Below are 21,182 nucleotides of genomic sequence, written 5' to 3'. Positions count from 1 at the left end.
GAAAGATTATACAATGACGTCGAATGCATTATAATCATGGATTTTAAAATACAATCACTACAAACGTCTCAGTGGCTTCTGTGACCAAAGGTTTGAAGGGACATGGGAGGAATTATAATCTCTCTAAAAGGTTTTACATTACTGCAGCATGTTGCATGTCTTGTAGTTACAGTTAGTAACTTTATAGTACTTGATATCACTATAGTAGTCTGTGTGGGGTAAGCATCCATCAACAAGGCTAAGAGAGACAACCTATATCATATTGGTTTACAATCTAATACTGTCACAAAGCATAATGCGCGGTGTCAACTTTCACACTACGAAAGGCAGATGAACAAATAGAAAACCGGGAGATTGTGTTTTTAGTGTACACACATCTGATGCAGCCACTGATCTGTCATGTGTCTTCGCTCACTTCCGCTTCAGGCGGTCCTAACTCCTATTTATAGTGGTCTTTCCCAATCCTGTATAAAATGACGGGGGAAAGAAATCCTTTCCCAGCCGAATTTAAAATATTCCACACAACCTATGAGTACAACATATATCATGAACAGGTTTTTATTATGAACTGTGACAACAGGACGAAATAAAACCACCGTCATGTAGTATCTGCGTGCAGGCAGATCCGAGGACACCCTCTTTACCCAGCGTTTTCGCTTGACCTCTACTGCAGTTGAAAAATACTTTAGGAGCGGAGGCTGAGTCCATTGATTTTTCTTCTCTTAAATTCGACGATGTGACCCACCTCTGCAAAGGATACGGTGGCAATTTGAATGACAACCCCCCATTCATTTTGTGCGCAACCATCGCAAAGAAGGTCTTATGTGCTCCTCGCCGCCTCGCTTCCGACTCGGGGTGCTCAGTGCTGTCGGGGAAGAGTCCGTTTCACTGCATCAACATGGTGAGTGTGACAGTGGAGCACCTGCACGCAACCGTTTCTCTCACTCGTTGCACTTTCTCTCACTCGTTTATTGTGTCAATATCCACTGCGACGTCGCCCACCCGTTCGTGTTATCATTCAATGTGTAACGTTTGCGAAGCTTCCTTTTGCCAGAGCCAGGTACTCAATAGCCGGCTAGTCAGTGTAGCCACCTAGCTAGCTAGCTAGCCAGAGTTAGCCACACATGGACTGCAGTCCAGTGATGTTACCAGTGTTTAAACGTTACTGTCTGAGTGGGGCTCACTCCTGTGCATTGTTTGGGAGGACCGACAGTGGCTGGGCTTGCAGAGGTTGAAGAAGTGTGTGTGTGTGTGTGTTGGTTTGAATCATACCAGTTTAGCTGTTAGCTTGCCAATTCACCTGGCAGCAGGGCACCCAGGGGGGAAGACGAATTGTGTCCACTCACCTGACCTGTTCAGTTTGACCTCAAGATGCCCTTCGATGGAACTGTACAGCCAATTCAGTGTGACAGTGTAATGCATTTGTTATTTCACAGGCACGTGTCGAGCATTCCAGTGGTTAAATGTACTGAAGGGAAAATGAATGATCTAGTGATGATATTCAAGTGGCACCAACAGTTCCCTCCTTGGCTACTGTCGGTGTCTTAAATCTCAACTAGCACAAACACAAATTTGACCTTTTTCCATGGGATGCTTCTTCCACTTTTTTATAGATCTGAATTATGAATATGAGATGAGTTGATTTGCATTACCTTCCACACAATCAGAATGTCCACAATCTGATTAGCGTTATCATCTGTCGCAGCAGATACTGCAGGACAGGACGGCAGTGAGAACATTTTACAAATGTGTAAATGATTGCCAGACAAGTAGGCATTCATTCTTCAAGTCAGACAGAAGATAGTAGAACAATCAGATAAGATATCGAAATGATGTCCAGTTCATTGTAGTGCCCCAAAGAATTACTGTAATACTAGGGGAGAGGGGGGGGACCAAAATTCCCGCTATAGTATGTCACGACAAACATCCTGGATGCCATCAAGTCACTATTAGGCCTATTTTGATATACAGTATGGCCCATCTGTAACTACAGCAGCAGTATTACAATCAAAAAGTGAAGTCTTGGACTTCAAAAGTTAACAGTTGTGGAGTAAACCACTAGAGAAGGGCTGAATTCACCCGAGAGTAGTCAAGATGAATGAAATTGGGGAAGCCTCGGCCAATGAGGGGGTGTCACTGCTTCTGAGTTATTTTCATGGCAAATAGTTGGAGATGTTTGAGCTCTTATTGATATGGTGTATATCACTGCAGCTCCCAACATTCCCACCCCCTACAGATTTCATTTGGTTGTTGTGTGCAGGGGGTGAAGCGGAATGGGCGAGATAAGCGAGTCCATGCTGGCTCAATTTCCCCCAGGCCTGGGATCCTTGCAGCCCCCCGACAGAGAATGGTCAGCATCCACCAAACTAAGGCTGTATGCTTTTGACCTATATAGCATGACTTTTACTCACATGGAGAAATATCTTGAGTCTGAGAGGTTGTGTTTGGTCAGTATGATTGCCAGATTTATGGCACCCACTTTCCCCCCTCCGTGACTCCAGAGGAGGTATTGACTTTAGCTTTTGGAGCTTACCCCATGCTTTGTTACACTGGAGATCACCATGACCAATCCAAAATCAAGGTCTAGTGTTCACTACTGGGTGTAGTCAACTCCTCCTACACCCAGTCTGACAGCATTAGTCACAGGGTTGTGCTGTGTGATGAGTGTTAGCTAATTGTCCAGCATTACAGTAGCAGCAGGACATGTTAGAGGGTAAACTAGCATGTTCAACTGACCATATAGAGCCAAAATACAGGTTTCTGGTGAAATATTCAAATAAAGAATTGTCAGTGAACGAGCTGACCATTCTTATCAGTGTTATAAACATTACCAAGAATTGCAAAAAAGCAGAGGTTATGGTTCTCGATAGCCAGAATAGGCCAAGTACCAGCTGGATGATGGGCCGACCCAGATGACGCATTTCAGAAAACTTTTGAAGAGATTGAGTCCTGAATTGAATTGATTCTCACAGTTGCCACCAAGATGGACATAAGATGAAGTGAAATTATTATTAATAACACACACAAATACAAATATTTGTGCATAAATATCACTGAAGCTTTTAAGCCACAAAATCATATTTGAACCGTAGTCCGTCCATTATCCATCCATCCAGAGGCATGGTTACACCTTGATAGATCACCAGCCTAAGACAGGGCTAAGGCATAGAGATTAAAAAAATACATTAACACTCAGAAGAAAAAACAGTATGGAAACATGCCCTTAGGGTGAATTCTAGGCTTTATTGAATAGAGTTGAGTTGGAGCAGGTCGTCTTGTTTAGCCTAATATTATTATTGTGTAAACATTGGGGTTGAGAAAAAAAAGAAGGCCACAACATTTTCTCGATGTCCCGTTTTTCAAGTGCAGATTCACTGATGCGTGCCTAGGTGCTAACTCAGCCATACGACTGTTGTTGGCAAAGGGAAAACATATAATTTATTGGAGATTAGTCAGTTAATTGGCTCTCTTTGCTCAAGTGTGTGTAGGAACAGATATCAATGATTCCTGCTGATTGCCTTAGAGATTGCCCAACCTGCAGACCATGCCCTACAGTGAGTGGATAAAAGCGCAGCATGATGGGAATGATTTTGGCCTCATAAGCCTAAGTGAATAATGATTTAAGTGTGCTGGGTTGATATTGAGCCCCTTTATGTTACTAAATCTTCTGGTACCTACCTCCTGTGGTAGGTGTTGGTTGCTCATTCAACTGGGCACATGGTGGCTGACATTGTGACAGTTTCCTGGCAGAGCATAACTTAGTGAACATTGTATTTTTACACAAATTTACTCAGATTACAGTAGTTGGTTAGTTGAAAATTAAATCCCACACAATAAGATTGAGAAAAGCTGATGTTTTTAAAAATAGCCACCATTACATGTGTTATATCAGGGTAAATGTGGAAATTAGCAGTAGTTTTGATTTGGGTTCTTAGATTGGGTGGTTGATACTATCACTCCATAATTAACTTAACATTGAATTTACCTTACCATAAAATTCAGAAACAGTACATAGATAAGATAATCAAATGCAAATTCCATTTATTGCCTGCCAAACAAATTTACATCTTGTACAAACGTGTAACAGTTCTAGGCAGTTTAGCACACCATATTGTTTACCATGGCACCACAGGAGAGTTGTTGGGCTCATCTGGTTCTGGCTATCTTACTCATGTGATTTGAAGGTCATCCTAGTATCATGAAAGAAAGTGTGAAGGATTTTAAAGAACTGGAGAATGGATGTCAGGATGGTTATACAGGTGACCTGAAACACTGCTGGTTGCTTCAGTGTTTTTTCTTTTTGCCTCTACAACTCTGTGGGCTTTTACTTTAATGAAGTTGTCATTACACACATGGCGGCCTTCCGAAGTTTCACATCCAAATAAGGTTTTTTGATTTGACTGGCTAACACTAAAGTGATTAACTCCCCAGTTCAACAGAGTGCACTCCCTTCTGTACAATGAGGAATTGAAGGTCATTCTGTGTTTGAGCTCTTAGTCCTGATAAAGTTTTTTGAGCTTAATCTTTTAAAATCTTCTACAGTATTATTAACAACTAGATATATTTGCTGTGTGGAACTAGATTTAGTTAGGGTCTAATCTTTGGCCTGATGATGGAACTTCTGGGGACTATGAATATTCACACCAGATTACATTGGAAAACTTTGGACAGACATCATGTTAGGCTTCACTCCTAGCACAGCAGAGTAGCACCATTATAACCAAGTCTATGACCTTAGATCTCGTTTTATTGCCAAGGAATTGTCCTGTCCTGTGTTAACAAGTTTGTATTAAAATTAGAGGCAGACCATTATATCGGTTGGCAGATAATATTTCGTCAATATGAGCCTCTCACAGATATACCGATATCAGTGTTAATATTTGCTAATATGCACTGATATGAAAACTTATACAGAAAAAAAAATTGCAGTCAAGATGTGCTTTTATGTTTTCATTTCACATAAAAACGTATATATTTCGTTCTATTTGTATTTTCCTTTCATTTACAGGTAGTTACAACAAAGTTTATCAAGCCTCAATTACATTACTTTGGCATAAGGTTTGGTAACAACATGTAAGGAATCATTGCCATTTTTTAATGATCAGCCAATATATTGGTATCAGATATGTTTTACTCCCTAATATCAGTATTTGCATTGGCCCCCAAAAATCCATACCAGCTGGATTCTAATTATAATAACAATTACGTATGCACATTCCGAGTGTTTTCTGCACTGCAATCTTGTTTGATGGAACAACATCTGTGGCCCTTGTTGGAAAAAATAACAAAACACTTTATGTTGTCAGCAATTTTTTTTTGGTCTGAACGGGGCACATTTATATAATTCTATTCAGTCAAAGACTTTTGAGTTCAAATTGCATTTGAAACTATTTTCTTTAATCTTAAAAGACAGGCTTCAGTATATACATATTAGTCTATATAAACCTACACTGCATGTGTGTGACTGTCTTGTGGCAAGTTTAAAGGTGAATTAATCCTCCATCCTTATTCCCCAGGGTGTGATCGGTGTGCAGCTGGTGGTTACCATGGTAATGGCCAGTGTAATTCAAAAAATAATACCTCATTATTCCTTCGCAAGATGGCTTCTCTGCAGTGGCAGGTAATGTAGAATCCTGTACATGCTGTTTCAAATAGTTTCCCCAAGTGCTGTACTCTGATTTCTCCAATTTACTTTTCCTTCCAAGAAGTTTCTTTCAAAATGAGTCCAGAACAATGGGGATCAAAATGTTTACTCAGATGGCAGAGTGTTCCAAGGGGTTTAGAAAGAAGAAGAAAAAGATTCATTAAATCTCTCTGCAAAGACCAAAGGGCATTGAAATGTTGGGATGACCCGAGAGGACGGTACATAAAAACAAAGTCCCCGCCTCATTTCCTCTAATTAGTGGCACATATGTTTTTCAGTAAACAGCTTTTTGGAGCACATTGAATAATTCATTCACTTTTCTTTTCAGGGCACTACTGAAACATTTTTTTGCAAACTTTTGCCATAAGCAGGAAGCCTGCAGTGTCCCCTCAGAATATTTTGTAATTAATTTTCCATGATAAATAAATATACAGGGAGAAAAACAAGCTGTGCTCTTTCTATCCTCCTCTACCACACAGAGTGCTTCTCGTGATGCTCTGACAGCAGAGTTAAGGAGGTTTGTTTTCAAAAGAATGCTCCTAAATTACCTCCCATTTCAAGCTCAGATAACCTTGCTGTTGTGAAGCCTCTCACAAGTGCTTTTCAGATGTGTATCAGAGTTGCTTGTGTAAAGTACAGCTTTGAGAAATGTCTGTTTTGTGTGTGCATGTTTTTTTATTTCATTTGGTAGTTATTCATAAAGCTCAGAGCTGTTACAAATTGAGGCTTTGAGTCACGTTTGTACAAACAAGACTTAGTGCCTCTGCATTTTTTCAAAGACATTTTTGAGATTATTACTTTATTATTGCTTAATGAAAAGGCAATTCAAGCTTTTAACAGTAAATTAAGTTCCCATACTCCTACAAGAAACGGAAGTGAGCAGACAGTGACCATACAGTATTTCTAACTGCATGAGTAAGTCCAAATCACTGACCTTTTCTTTTCAAGGTTAAGAGTCAACTCTTTTAATAATTTCATTTAGTGTGTTAGTAATTATACTACAGTACAGCAAATCAAGTGTTATTCTGTTTGTCTTTTTGTTGATGTTGTTTTTTATAATTATTGTTTTACTCACTATCTCCCTCTATCCAAGTCTGAGCACATCTCTTTCATTTTCTTTGTTCACAGTCTGCGGTGGTATCAGCACCCTACGGAAGATGAGTTGAGGAGCTTAGCTGGGAAACAAAAAGGACAGAAGAGGAAAGACAGGTAGGTTGAAAGGAAGGGGGGGTCGCATGAAAAGAAATGAAGAAGGGCTATTGTTTGGGGGTTGGGGAAGTGTAGTTGCACGGAGCAGGTACGAAAGGCACCCCTTTCATCAGGGAGGAAAAGCAAAGATGAGAAGCAGACGTTTGAGATGGATGGAGACCACAGGCATGTCAGCAACCAGATGACGTGGATGTGTTCATGTGGCTCATTTAAAGCATGTTTGAAGTGAGGAGACAGAAGTCTATTTTTGTTGTTTTGTTTCTTTATGCCTCTTCATCTGGGCTCAGAGCAACTTGGCTTAGAAGTGGCCCCCGTCAAGTGGATGTGAGGAAAGTTGGTCCCGTTTTGTTTTTTTTGGTTTTTTTTGGAGCCATTACTATTGAGGCTATTTTAAGGGACGACATCTTAAAAGGATTGCATTCACAATGATATCAAAGTTCCCCAAACAGCATTATAGCTTCAAAGTGGTCAGATGTCAAGCTTTGATTCTGGAGAATGATTTTCCTTCAAGACCACTTTGCAATTAAAGAGGAAAAAAACAACGACTATTCAGTCAATTCAGGCTGCAGGTGGAAGTTGAACCATATGTTCAAAATGTGAATTTAGCGCTTTTCCCTTTGTACTCTCCCTCTAAATGAATTAAAATTGAACTCACATCTGAAAGCTAATCCTTACTGTTCCACATGGCGTCCAGCTCCTAACTTAAGGCGGTTTTGTGGCACAGTCCTTTCTCTGACCCTGTATGAGGCAGGTCAATGCTCTCTAGCACCACATGCTCAGTAATCCCTTGAAGCAAAAGATGGACCACTGTCCTTTTGCCAGCTCGTGCCATGCCGCTCCGTTCCTTTGTCAACCATCTGACTCCCTCAGTGAGGGGTGCCTGAGCTGCTGAGCCCCTTTTTTCCCTGTCAGGTGCCTCAGAGATGAAATCTGTCCAGGGCATGTTTGGTCCCAAAGTCTTTCAGTGGTTTTGTCCAATGAGTCCAGCACACACACACACACACACACACACACACACAAGGCTGAACAAACAAAGCCCAGAACTGAGGAGGCCCACCAGACAGTTCTACAGACCTAAAGATCAGCTCTCCATTCACCTGCTGTTAGCGATTTAGCACTGCCTGTGCGCTTGGTCATGGAAGTCCAGAAGAATTAGTCACAAAAAAAATAAACCTATCCCAACCACTGAATGCATGAGGTGCAATGTGTGCTTACAACTTCAATACTGCAGTAACGTAGATTTGCCAGTTAATATTGGCAATAATGGATAATATTTTATCCGTGATGAACTTTTTTGAAAATGAAAAATCAACTGTAAAACATATCATTTGCTTTAGTAAATTGTGAACAGTTTTCTTAATTGTTTATTCAGTATATTAAAAGTTTTCATACCGGCGCACATCGCACAACATAAATGCCAATACTGATGTCTGCGAAAGGCTCAGCTTATATTATTGGCCATTGTTGATTGGGTTCTAATTTAACCAAGATTTACTAGATGAAAGATTACTAAATTAAAAATCAAAATTCTCTGATTTCAGCTTCTTAAATGTGAAAATGTACGGTTTCTTTGCTCCCTTTATGACCGTAAACTAAATATCTTTGGTGTGCGGACAGAACAAAAACATCATCTAGGGGGGTTTGGGAAACACGATCATCATTTTCACCATTTTATGACATTTTATGACCAAACAACTAATCTATTGATCGAGAAAATAATGGACAGATTTATCGAATATGAAAAAAATCATAAATAATAGTTGCAGCACTACAAAATGTTCTTTTTGTTGCATTTTGGATTTGCTTTCTTTGTTGTCCTGACCCCACTTGTGTTTTGCTGCTCTGTCCTCTTCGCCCTAGGAAGTACAATGGTCACATAGACAACAAGCCGCTAACAGTTCCCAAGGACATAGACTTACAGCTGGAGACGAAATGCATCACAGAAGTCGACACGTTAGGTAAAACGTCTTAAAAATGTCTCGTAAAAAAAAATGTATCCTAATTTTGTGTATCATTTTTGTATACTGTACTGTATATAGTTTGTGGATGAATTTTACTCTTATGTGCCCCCAGCATTGCACTACTTCCCAGAGTTCCAGTGGCTGGTGGATTTCACAGTAGCGGCAACTGTGGTCTATCTGATAACAGAACTGTACTACAGTGTGGCTCAGCCCTCGGGAGAGATGAACATCAGTGTGGTCTGGTGCCTGCTAGTACTCGCCTTTGTCATGTATCCTTACATCAGTAACTCTTTATATCTCGTGGTTGCATTTTTTTCTCTCATCAGACTGTCAAATCTCATCTGCGTCCTATAAACTGGCAAATTAGGAACATATTTATGCTCTGCGCCGTGTCTGTGGGTGGGTCGGTAACGTCTGAGGCTTCAGCTTTTATGGACTCTCCTTTGTGCTCAAACATTTCAATTACTTTCACTTCCCCACAGCCTGTATATGTCATCGGTTAGCATCTCATTGTCTATAAGAGAGACCACATCATTCCAGCTTGATTGTGCAGCTGCAGCAGCATTGGTGGTGGTGAGAGGCTATAAAATTGACTGCTCAAGCTTCGAATGGCTCGACCGCCAGCACCTGCATGCTCCGCGGCTACCTGCCATTTTCCTACGCTGAATGATGGTTAAATAATATGCATTATCCCTGCCACCAACCACAGGGATCAATCTTTCCGGTGCTCTCGCTCGGGCTCAGCTCACTCCGGTCAGATGGTGTGTCATTTCCTGCCTACATCCAAGATTGGAGGCTTAATTCTCCAGAGCCCAACAGACTGATATGCTTGGGGGGGTAGAGGACAGACTTGGGAACAGATGACATGGGAGTATGAACATGAGGGAATATGTTGGCTCAATATGTGTTAATGGGACACTTGATTTCAGTTTTCCTATTTCAGCTCTGATAACATGTTTAAGACTCTTTCCCCGGAGATAGGCTCAACTGCTCCGTTAACTTGTTCTCTGATAACTATTCTATTCAAGTTTACCTATCTAATTATGCCCCCCCCCTTTGTTTTAGAGAAATATTGCAAACGAGACTGCACAACCTCACACTTGGCCTCTGTATATGAACCGTAGGCCTTTGCGTGATAACTTAAACATGGCTGTATTTTCTCTTTCCAGCCTCATGCTGGCTCAAACTTGTTGGGTGAGTGTTTATACAGCTGTCTTCACAGCGCTGAATACGGGTTAGAGGAAGAAAAAGAAGACCGTATTGGATTGAATGCAATTCTCCAAATGGACTGAAAGGGGAGGGAAAAATTGGCATGCTGTCAGCCAAAAATGTTGCATTTCCGTGGCGACGGGTTCACTTTGCGAGCTCAGTGGCACACACTGGTGCCAAACCAGCCATTACTTATTGCAAAGACTAATTTCTATTTCTCTTGAACCTGTAATAACGATTTACAAAATTTGCAAAGAGTTTTAGATTTGCTTTAAATGCCAGTGTTGCTTTTGGAGATGATTTCCCTTGACTCTGTCCCCCCCCCAGTAAGACTCTTTTCTCTCTAACGGCCCACTACTTCAAGCTCGAAGAAGGAGGCGAGCGTTCACTCTGCATTACTTTTGCTTTTTTCTTCTTTGTCAAAGCCATGGCCATTCTCATCGTCACCGAAAACTACCTGGAGTTCGGTCTCGAGACTGGTGAGTCCATGCTTTATCACAAAATGACACTTAGTAACAACCAAAATTTGATTACTTTTGCCCCCAGCGAGTGAGCCACTGTTGAACATTTTTTTTCATCTTCTAGGTTTTGCAAACTTCTCTGACAGCGCTTTACAGTTTCTTGAGAACCAGGGCTTAGAATCCCAGTAAGTACAATTTCAGTACTCTCACTGGGTTGTTTTTTTGTTTTCTCTGCCTGTATGAATTCTTTATGACTCATAAAAACTACAGTAGTATCACGCAGTGTTTTCTCTTTCACAGGGGTCCCATATCTAAACTCACCTTCAAGCTGATCCTAGCCCTGCTCTGCTCCCTGATTGGAGCATTCCTCACTTTCCCTGGTCTACGATTGGCCCAGATGCACCTAGACGCACTCACTCTGACCACAGCCAAATTTACACAGTGAGTCCAGTAAAGTATTTACTACTTTGCTTTTGTCTTTTCTTATGTTTTTAATGTTTGTTTGTTTTGTCTTTTAATCAAATACATTAGATTTTTTTCCTGGACATAGAAAATGGAAAGCCGCAACAATCTACATGACATTACATTACATTAATTAAACACTTTTGTCCAAAGCGTCAGCTATGAACTTTTTAAGATTAGTTTCCTGTTTTATCTTTTCTTCCTAGGTGAAAGTGTTTAACCTCACACATTTTGTTGCCAGCATTATTTCAAGGGACAGCATATAACGTTTATATGTATGTCATGTAAAAGAATGAATTGTTCATACATGTTTCAGCTGATATTGGAAATAATATCCAGGGTGGTCTCTCCATGTCCATGCTTATTGCTCAAATTGGCCACAAGCACAGCACTCAAATATCAGTGTATCCTTTTGTAGAGAACCGTGAATCCAAGAATAGCTCTGTTGTAAATAGCTCTGTTGTACTTGACTCTTACTATTCAGTGTGTGTCGGATACAAGAGAGCAGATGAAGACTTCCTCAGTTTGCGGCAGATTTCTGTTTCAGAACTCACTGGGTGGCTTGTCTCCAACCATGATAGGGGGTTGCAGAGCAGGGAGCACATTGCATCCAGATAATCCACTTTGGCATAGCAGACTCTCTTCTCTTCTGGCCTCCTCTTCCTCTTCCATTCCCCATCTGAGCTGTCATGGGCTTACATCCTCAGACCCTGTCACTAGCAGGGATTATCTCCAAGCCCCACAAAACCGGTGCTTTAGTTATAGTCTCACCTCTCTCAGGGACAGTTGCGTTGAGATACACACATTTTTTCTTCTGCACTGGTTCATCAATGATTGTGAGAAAACAGAGTAAAAGTTGTTGGATCATTTGATCCATGGCATATATATATTTTTTAACCGGTTGACTTCTCCTTTTCTGCAGAACTCTGCTTCATATCAACTTCCTGTCCCCTCTCATCATGGTCCTGCTGTGGGTGAAGCCCATTACTAAGGACTATATAATGAACCCCACTCTGGGAAAGGAGAATGTGCCTTTGTGAGTACACAAATCATTCTGTTTCACGCAATTATTGTTTTACCCAGATGTACACTACACTACCAATATTTTGAGTTACATTTAAGTACTACTTTTTGTTTTTAATAATATAATTTCTCCTACTAATAAATATTATACGTTCTGCATCCTGTAGCTCACAGCTAAAACTTCTTTTGAAGTTTTATTTTTTTATTGGTGCATTAAGAAATGAATTTGAAACAGTATCTCCAAAAAGGCAAATACAGTTTCTAAATGGAGCTTAAATCTTCTCATTGACCAGTAAGAAAAATTAACCGTCTCAAATTGATCAGATAATTGAGCACGGACAGGAGGTAAAAAAAAGGTTTGTACAACATGTATTAGACAGTGTGAGACGTTTCAGGAAAACAAGAATCTGCTAAAGATGAATATCCTCGTACTTCACCTCAGTTGATTAATATGTACTTGGCTGGCAAGCCAGTTGGACTCCCCTGATGCCCAGCAAGCTAATAACCTGCCATTCAAACGGGGGGATGTGACAACATTGCCAAGCTGTTAAAATAAAAGTAATTGTGGCTTTTGTTCTGGAAAATGGGTGTAAACAATGCACAGCAGTTCTGAAAATGGAATTCCTGACGGCTCAATGAGATAAAGAAATGTATTCGGCTCATAGATGAAATTACAACAACACAAACGTTGTCTACGTGGGTTTAAATTAGACTGTACACATATGGAGTCACACCCAACGGAAAGCTCTTTATTCTATCTCTTTACTGCTGTCGTCCGTCAGCTTGTTATTCATTCTAAGATAAGCATCTTTCATTTGTTGCATAAGTTAAAATTCTGACATGTGTCAAACTTTCCCCTGCTCCTGACAGTGACTGTGATACCATAAAGGTCAAACCTGACTAAGTCTGATTTCATGTTACCGCCTTTCACCTTTTTATCTCTCAATTTCACCTTCTCTTACTTCGTCTTTTTTTGACTTGTTTATGACTCTTTTTGCTCTTACTATCTGTCTTCTCTGACTCATTGTCTCTGCCTCCTGTCCAAGTGACGGAGCAGATACACGATGTGTTGAGTTTGTTGGGCGGCAAAGCCGTCATTTCCTTTTATCGTCTCTCTTTCTCTTACTCATGTCTTTCTATTAACACCAGGATGACTGAGCAGACATATGATACGTTGCGGTTATGGGCCATCATACTGATGTGTATGCTCCGACTCGCCATGATGAGACATCATTTGCAGGCCTACCTCAACCTGGCCCAGAAGGGCGTGGACCAGATGAAGAAGGAGGCAGGTCGGATAAGTACCGTCGACCTGCAGAAGATGGTGAGTGAAATAGTTCATACGATCAATATTAGAGCTACAACAGTTAATTGAATAATCGATTAGCAATCGATTACCAAATTATTCGGCAACTATTTTGATCATCGATTAATCAGTTCAAGAAAATTAAATGAAATAAGATTTTAAGTCTCAGATTTCAGCTTCTTAAATGTGAATATTTTCTGGTTTCTTTGCTCCTCTATGACAGTAAACTAAATATCTTTTGGTGTGTGGACAAAACGAAACATCATCTTGGGGGTTTTGGGAAACGCCAACATTTTTCACCATTTTATGACATTTTATTGACCAACAAATAATCGATTAATCGAGAAAATAATCAACAGATTAATCGATAATGAAAATAATCGTTAGTAGCACTAATCGATTTCGATCATGATTATACTCATATATATGTTTGTGTGATGATTATACCCATTATACACGTGTGTGTGTGTGTGTGTCGTTTCTTTTATGGTATCATGTTTTTTTGTTTTAACATTGTTTATTGTCTCATGTTTTTAAGCTGCTGTTTGTTTCAACAACTTTTTTTCAAGTAAAGAACCTTGAGCTGCACTTTCTATGCTAATTAAAAAGTTTAATATTCATTAGTGTTTTGTGTTTGCGAGATGCTTCTCAAATTAAACAGTTGTGTAAAACCCAACAGTAACGGTGTTCTCCTTCTTCACTGCTGTGATTTCATTTAGGTGGCACGTGTTTTTTACTACTTGTGTGTAATCGCACTGCAGTATGTGGCACCACTGGTGATGCTGCTGCATACCACTCTGCTGCTAAAAACCTTAGGTAAGTCATGCACTGCACACTTTTTGCACACAGATTTTTTAGAACATTTATTTTATCTCCTTTCAAATTCAAGCCATTTATCTTCTTCATTGCAGGTGGACACTCCTGGTGGGTGTATCCTGAAGAAGACCTGCCCTGCACCTACGATATGAACTCTGACTCAGTGGCGATGGGGGCACCAGAAGCAGCCCCGACACCTGCTTCGGTGGTGGAAACAGGAGCCCGGGCTTCGGTGGCCCAGCTGTCGGTGGCCCTAGGGGGCCTGCGGACTGTTTTCAGCCCCGCACTTTTCCAGGGCCTCTTCTCCTTCTTTACCTGGTGGATAGCTGCCTGCCTCTTCTCCACCTCCCTCTTCGGTCTCTTCTACCATCAGTATCTCATGGCGGCATAGCATCAGGAACCCGCCAGTGTCAGTCCGTGCCCCCCACAGGTCACCTGTATGTTCAACCTGATCAGAAAGGACTGACTTGGGGCAACAGAGAGAACTCCTCCCCCTCCCTTCGACCACCTCTCAACGACTGACCATATCATCAGAGCTCCTGGTTCAACTCCCAGTGCTTCCTTCACAGATGACTCTATGAACTTGTCATTGTTTTGTTTTTTTACTACAATCACTGTTAAATGTGGAGGGCAAGATTTATAAACTTTAATAACAGACAGACTAAAGTATGAATTAGAGAACATTATTCAGTGTCAGTGGTGTATTGGTATAGTAATGAGAAATTGATCAATTTTGTGTATGAAATTTTAATGATATGAGGTAAAAATATTTACCTTAGATGCCAATTACAATTCATATTACATGTTAAGCAAATTATTTTTTTAAAGGAAGCCAGTGGGGAGACTTTATTCCTTTTGTTTTTGTTAAGTTGTCCACAACAGATCACGTGTTATGAGTTTGATCCATCAACATGTTTTGAATTCCACATGTCCTTTACTTTAGAAAACCCAGAGTGCAGCCTCTTACAGGTTCCCGTGTCGCAGTCATATTTCAGACTCTAATCCTTCAATTTAAATTCCTTCTCACCATGTCCCCTGTAAACTAGTGCTGGCAATGAACTATATCACAGACAATGTCCAGGAAATTAGGTGGAGTTGCTCTACGTAACTGGACAGAAGCTGAAAGGTTCCAAGTTTTATTGGCTGGTGCTTTCATGCACCACATTTGACGTTGAGAGTCCTGGAACCGTCTATAATCCGTCTATAGTCTGTATCACAGTACATAAGAGAGCCAGTGTCCCTCAGTGACAACGTTGTGAAGATGCTAAATTTAGGTCACAGAATATGACTGAATCTGGAGGTGTTCATGGAGGCTAGTGTTTGACTTTTTTTTTTTTTCACTTTTCGTTTAGCCAATAACTGCCATTCTGTCTTTTGATAAAAACCTTAAATAGTTGTGTTAAAAACAAATTAGCGTGTTTATCTCAGATGTCTAAATTCCAATGCCACGGACCACAAGAGAGTCTGAAAGAGTCTTAAATATTATTTTTTTGTCAGTGCATTTCTGTTTGTCAGCGGAGGAGGGGAGGGGGCAACCTGTCGGATATTCCCACCATAGCTGGATGGGACGAGCTTTCACCTGACCGGGGTTTGAGAGTGGACAAACGGAAAGGAGTTCTCCTCGTTGAGGATGAAGAACGGACGTTAAACATCTCATTGACTTGAATGTGATGTGTTTTTAAATGTGTCTAATTGAAGTTGCCAGCGTAGGTTTTTACATGACAGGCATTCCGATAGATTTGAACTTGTTTCATTTGAATTGTAACCTCCCTGGTTTTACCTGAGCCATTTTAGAAGCTGTGAGAGGATCTGAAGCCGTTTTCTCTGAGGAGCGGCCACGATACAAAAGGAGCATGGTGTGTAGGGCTCAATGTCCACGTGTTGGAATCTCGAAGGGCATTGCGATCGAGAAGAGATGATGTCAACTACTGTTGATGCCGCCTTTCATGTTCTCATTTTCTTTTCGTTTTTTTTTTTTTTTACTTTTACCAATCCGTTGCTTTTAAACTCTTTTATGCTATTTCTAATTGATCAAATTGGGAAGCTTTGATTTCAAAATGGTGCCAAGTACGTCGCCCCCCCCCCGTCCCAGTGGCTGTAGATTTGGTGTTTTTAAAACTGCAACTCTGCTACACCTCTGTTGACTTCTGTCATCTAAAGATAAAACTTGATGAAGAGGGAATCACTAGTTCTGTTATTTCACGGCTATTCACAGTTTCTCTGTACACTGTGAATCTCCGGCGGGTAGATGATGCACTGGGCCATTATGATTGTCCAGCCTGTTCAGGAATGTAGAGTACTGGGTGCTGCCAGACAAATTTCATCCGTGTGGTTCTCTGGCCTTTCATTTCATCATTGCATTCATCATAGAGCTGCAAGTTACACATTCCGGCTCTATGCATTTTGTACAGAAGACATTTTACAAAGTCAAGCAGCACCATATCACATTTTTTTAAGCTCCTGATGCCGAAAGTCTTAGCTTCAGTTTGTCTGTTTTAAATGATAGGGAATATGCACATAATGAATGTATCTCAATCTTGCCTAATTTCTGGATTGTTTAAAATGAAAATGATTTGTATGTTGAGTTGATTTAACAGCGTTCCCCCCCAAAAAAACATCCTAATCTCTTTACTTCTCCACTCCCCCTCTGATAATTCTACTGATACCTAAAATAATCTGATTTATCCTAATGACTTTTTATCGATTGATTGATAATTTTTTCTGTATTTATTTCACATGTCGAGGCCTGTAAACATTTCTAATTTTAACAATATACACTTTATTTTGTTATCGGAGTGCATGCTGTCTAAATCAGTTTTGAAAAAGTGTTTGACAAATCAGTTGCAGGTTTTTATTTTAATTTTATTGGGTCTGGTCAGGTAGAAGTACCTGGGGAAACTCTCAGAATTCACTGGCCTGATGAGGCATTTCTTCTGTTTGTTACCACTGAAAGTGTTCTTGGGTTCACGAAGTACATCACACATATTGTTGTTCTTTCATGTATTTATTTCTGCTTTAGTTTTTTGTTCTAAATAAATTATGGTCTTTACTACATCCGTTTTATTTCATCCTTATGTTCTATTGGCTTCATATACTTAGCATTGGAACAACCGGGAGATGGGTTCATTTATGAATCCTTGGATTTAACCTGTCACTGTAGGTTTATATTTTTGTTGTGAAACACTGGTAAACTCAAAACAAGGAACTATGAGCTTTTGGTTTACAAATTGAAAGAAGAGCCCATAGTTTTGTCAACTTACAGTCTTAAGTAGAAACATCACAGAGGGATTTCTTGGTCATTTAATTCTGGTAATTGTTGATCAAACATGGAAAGTGAATGTGAATTTCTTAATACATCCATGTTAACACCGATGAATTTTGTAAGTCAGCAAATTACAGAAATGACAGCTAGTCAGTATTCCCAATGAACTTTGAGGATGACAACAGCTTCAGAAATGATGCCTCACCAACGAAAATAGTTTATTTTACTTAGTCTGTCTCTCCTTGTTGAATCTCCTGTCTCCCTCCAAATCCAATGTTGTTCATTGCAAATGTGTAGAGTTGTTTAAGCAAAAAAATAAAAAAGTCTGCCAAAGAAAATGAAAAGGTTTTTATACTGATAAAGAAAATGTTACACTGAGTCAGAGTGTGGAAAAGTGTTCACTCTAAAGCAGTATAGTGTTCTATATATCTTTTTGGCTTTTACTGCAGAGCTGCTTTTTAACGGTATGGCCTTGCCATGGAATTCACGCTTGATTGTACTTGAAGGGAATGATCATGTGCCCCACTAAATACACATGACGGACACCGAGTTCAAAGTAGTTCCACACAGATGTCGCTTTCTGATGACCCTGCTGCTTTACTCTGCGCTCGGGAGACTACAAGCACGTAAGGCTCTCCCTCTCATAAGCTTTTCACTGCATTTACAGTGGCTCCTTTCCGGGCGTTCAAGGTCTCCGGCGAGATTTAAAACTCTGTCTTTGTATGATACTGCTCAATAATACTGTAATTGTGTTTCAGCAACACCCTACTTATGAAATGTGTCCTCGCGCAAACTGGAATTGATTCAGACGGTCAATGGCCATCGATTTGCTTTCCTTGGTTTGGCACCTCTATTCTTGTGGGAGAGTAGATTGAGGGTGGAAATTACAATTGCTCCCCATCTCTTCTTTTAATGCACGCCATTCTATGGGAATAACATCGGGGCCAGTTAATACGGGCCTTGAGTGACATTGTCTACGTGAGCAGGAAAACTGGGCCAACGCATTCATTCATAGGTAGACAGATCAATAAGACAGCTTCCAAAACAAACTAGTGGAGGGGTTCCTTTATTCCTCTTGAGCGGGGCCTATTCACTGAGGTCCGTTCTCCATAGAGCGGCGTGGAGCTCCACTTCAGGAAGGGGAGCAGAGCCCCCCCCCCCCCCCACTCTTCCCCTGCATCCTCCTTTCCCCAACAGAGCCAGAAGAACTGAGGGGCTTTTGGAGAGGTGACATTATAAAAGTGAGTTGTCTCTCCGACAGAACGGTGGTCCCACCCTCACGTCGATTGTGAGAGGCCGCACAACCATCGATTGACCTGACCTTGTGTCGTGAATGGCCTAAAAGAGAACACTTTACACTGCTTGAACACCCCTGACCCATTTTGTACTTGTAAAAAAAATTTTTTTTTTACTTTCTTTACAATGACATCTCCAATTACGACCAAGAAAAAGAAATGAGGACAAACCGAAACGGTCCCTTGCCGAACTGAGTGCCTATTACAGATCAGTTGACTGAGATCAGCATGTAGCAATCAACTCAAATTTTATACACGCAATTATCATCTTTTCATTACCATGACATGAAAAAACATTGTTTGTAATTCCACAAAGCAGCATTAAATGTTAAAAAGAGACACCACATGGCACAAATCGTGGCTGGGACAAGAATTTTATTGACAGCTGGGGCAGATGACAGGTGATTCACGAGGTATTCAAGGTTCCTTTGAGTGACAGGAATCAGGACATGCTGAGATGCGACAATGGAGAGGTTACTACATCTAATAATGAACACTACAGAATTATAAAATCAATACAATGTAGGGAATTATTGTGAATCATGTTGGACAATCATACATGGTCAAATGAATCACCCAGTGTTATCCAGTGTTTCCTTGAATCAGTAACATTATTAATGCATGCAATATACATTATTAAGACGATGTAGAATTGTGGATGTCCACTTTTATTTTTACCCTTGTTGAGGTTATCCGACCGACATTTACAGTAATTCTGACGCATGCTTCATTCACATAGTCCACATTTGATGATGATGATGATGATGATGATGATGATGTGTGTGTGTGTGTGTGTCTGTGTGTGTGTGTGTCTGTGTGTGTGTGTGTGTGTGTGTGTGTGTGTGTGTGTGTGTGTGTGTATATATATAACTGTGTTAAACATGCACCAGTTGCCAGGGGAGAAAAAAAGGAAAAATGGGGAGGAAAAGAAAAAGAAACAATGATTAGCCTCTCACCAAGAAAAGAAAAGTACATTTAAATCTCGTCATGGTCAAGATTTGAGGTCCACTGCCTCATTGCTGGAAATATGAAATGGCTGACTGCCCCTGTGGTAATCACCACTGCTCTTACATTAATTCATCTGCAGATGAACAATGTTCCGCTGGGGTTTCCTTGCTTCAGCGTTGTAGGGCCTTTAATTAGCAGCCCTGTGATAAGACACCGTACGACAGACTGCCGAGTTGTAACTCCTCCAGAAGCCTGCGTGTGCGCGTGTCCACATATTCGGTGCTCTAAATATAAATAGCTGTCTTTTTCCAAAAAGTTCAGAGTAAACAGTGACACTTCCTCCCTCTGTGGCTTGAATATATGTCATATTTAGTTGGATTATGACCAACGCAGCATTCAGAGACACTTGCCTCCTCATTGCAGTCTTATTCATTCAGTTTTTGACAAGGAGCTATCAGGACATTCTAGTATCAATTATCTCATGTTGTATCATCAAAATTCAACTTCTGTACCACTCTCCTATAGAGAAATATCCACCTATCCACCGGCAAGTGGATTTTACGTCCTGTGTATTATATGCGTAATTCATGATGTACAAGGAAAAACTGTGATCGACTGTTCACCAGATTAATGGTACATTTCAAATTAATTAGCAAAAGGCAGTACAACTGTGCAGAGCTTAATGTCTCTCCCATACTTAAATGCTGAAAAGGCAGAACATTAAGCTCACAGGAGCCTAATTGATTTTTCAAGTAATCCACATGAGTGAATGAATAAATGAATTGGATATGTTTTAAACTCTGGCTGTGTCCCATTTTTCGTCTGATGAAAATCCTACAGTAGACATCTCCCTCACAATAACAACCAACAGGGTGGACTGCCCCCTAGTGCCACCAACTGAGTGTGACAGCGTGGGGGGGAGGGGGGCGGCTGCTCGCTTTGAGCATTAGCCAGAATGCCAGCTTTTCGGTGCCACCCAATCGGAGAGCGCCGCGGCAACGCATTCACACATCCACAGGAGCTAGGTGGCGAATGCAAATGCTCCCGAGATCAAGGTTTCTCCTTGGCGATGGCGCGGCACTTGTTTCCCTCCGCTTTCATGTCCGAATGATGATGGTGATAATAAGAGGGGAGGACAGGCCTCAGATTGAGCAAAAAGGAGGGAACGCGAATCGATGAGATCTTTGATATGGAATGCTGCATCATATGATATTAGTGTCATTCACGCAGCGGTTTGATTGACAGTTTATTAGAAAAAAATTGTGAGAAAATGCACCATTGTCTTCATCCATTTTTCATGTTTTGAATCGCTGACACTTTTGATGCACTTTGGCACATGCGGTGCTCAAACTGGGACAAAGAGGCTTTGCAGCCTACATCACATTTTCCTTCTTTGTGTTTTTTCTCGAATCTATACCGAAGACAGAATTTATACAGTAACAAACATATTTCTGCAATTTCTTCCTTTGTGGCTCCGTGCTGTGGCAGATGCACTTACTACGTAAATGCACACATATCCACACGTATACACAGGCAACTGCAGACTGCGTCCTTGTGCTTCAGGGATCATGTTGTTCTGCGTGCTC

General features: G+C 40.7%; 1 protein-coding gene across 1 annotated transcript; it reads left to right on the top strand.

The window, feature by feature from the left end:
• The first annotated feature begins 654 nt into the window (after positions 1 to 654).
• tmem161b (transmembrane protein 161B) lies at positions 655 to 17,143 on the top strand. The gene is made up of 12 exons (XM_035640441.2): positions 655 to 901; positions 5,517 to 5,620; positions 6,773 to 6,853; positions 8,714 to 8,811; positions 8,927 to 9,083; positions 10,351 to 10,502; positions 10,609 to 10,669; positions 10,785 to 10,925; positions 11,869 to 11,982; positions 13,119 to 13,293; positions 13,995 to 14,091; positions 14,187 to 17,143. The coding sequence occupies exons 1-12, from the start codon at positions 899 to 901 to the stop codon at positions 14,480 to 14,482; spliced, it is 1,479 nt and encodes a 492-aa protein (XP_035496334.1). The 5' UTR covers positions 655 to 898; the 3' UTR covers positions 14,483 to 17,143.
• The last annotated feature ends 4,039 nt before the right edge of the window (positions 17,144 to 21,182 follow it).

This window comes from Scophthalmus maximus, chromosome 19 (genome assembly GCF_022379125.1).
Source record: "Scophthalmus maximus strain ysfricsl-2021 chromosome 19, ASM2237912v1, whole genome shotgun sequence".
NCBI classification, from domain to species: Eukaryota; Metazoa; Chordata; class Actinopteri; order Pleuronectiformes; family Scophthalmidae; genus Scophthalmus; species Scophthalmus maximus.
Note: the sequence above shows the minus strand (reverse complement) of the source record. Positions and strands in the feature narration are given on the sequence as shown.

Bases quoted from the DNA above. Each gene is read 5' to 3' on its own strand.
- tmem161b (XM_035640441.2), top strand. The intron at 5,621-6,772 runs GTAATGTAGAAT...CTTTGTTCACAG, and splicing joins TGGCTTCTCTGCAGTGGCAG to TCTGCGGTGGTATCAGCACC. The intron at 9,084-10,350 runs GTATCCTTACAT...TCCCCCCCCCAG, and splicing joins CTAGTACTCGCCTTTGTCAT to TAAGACTCTTTTCTCTCTAA.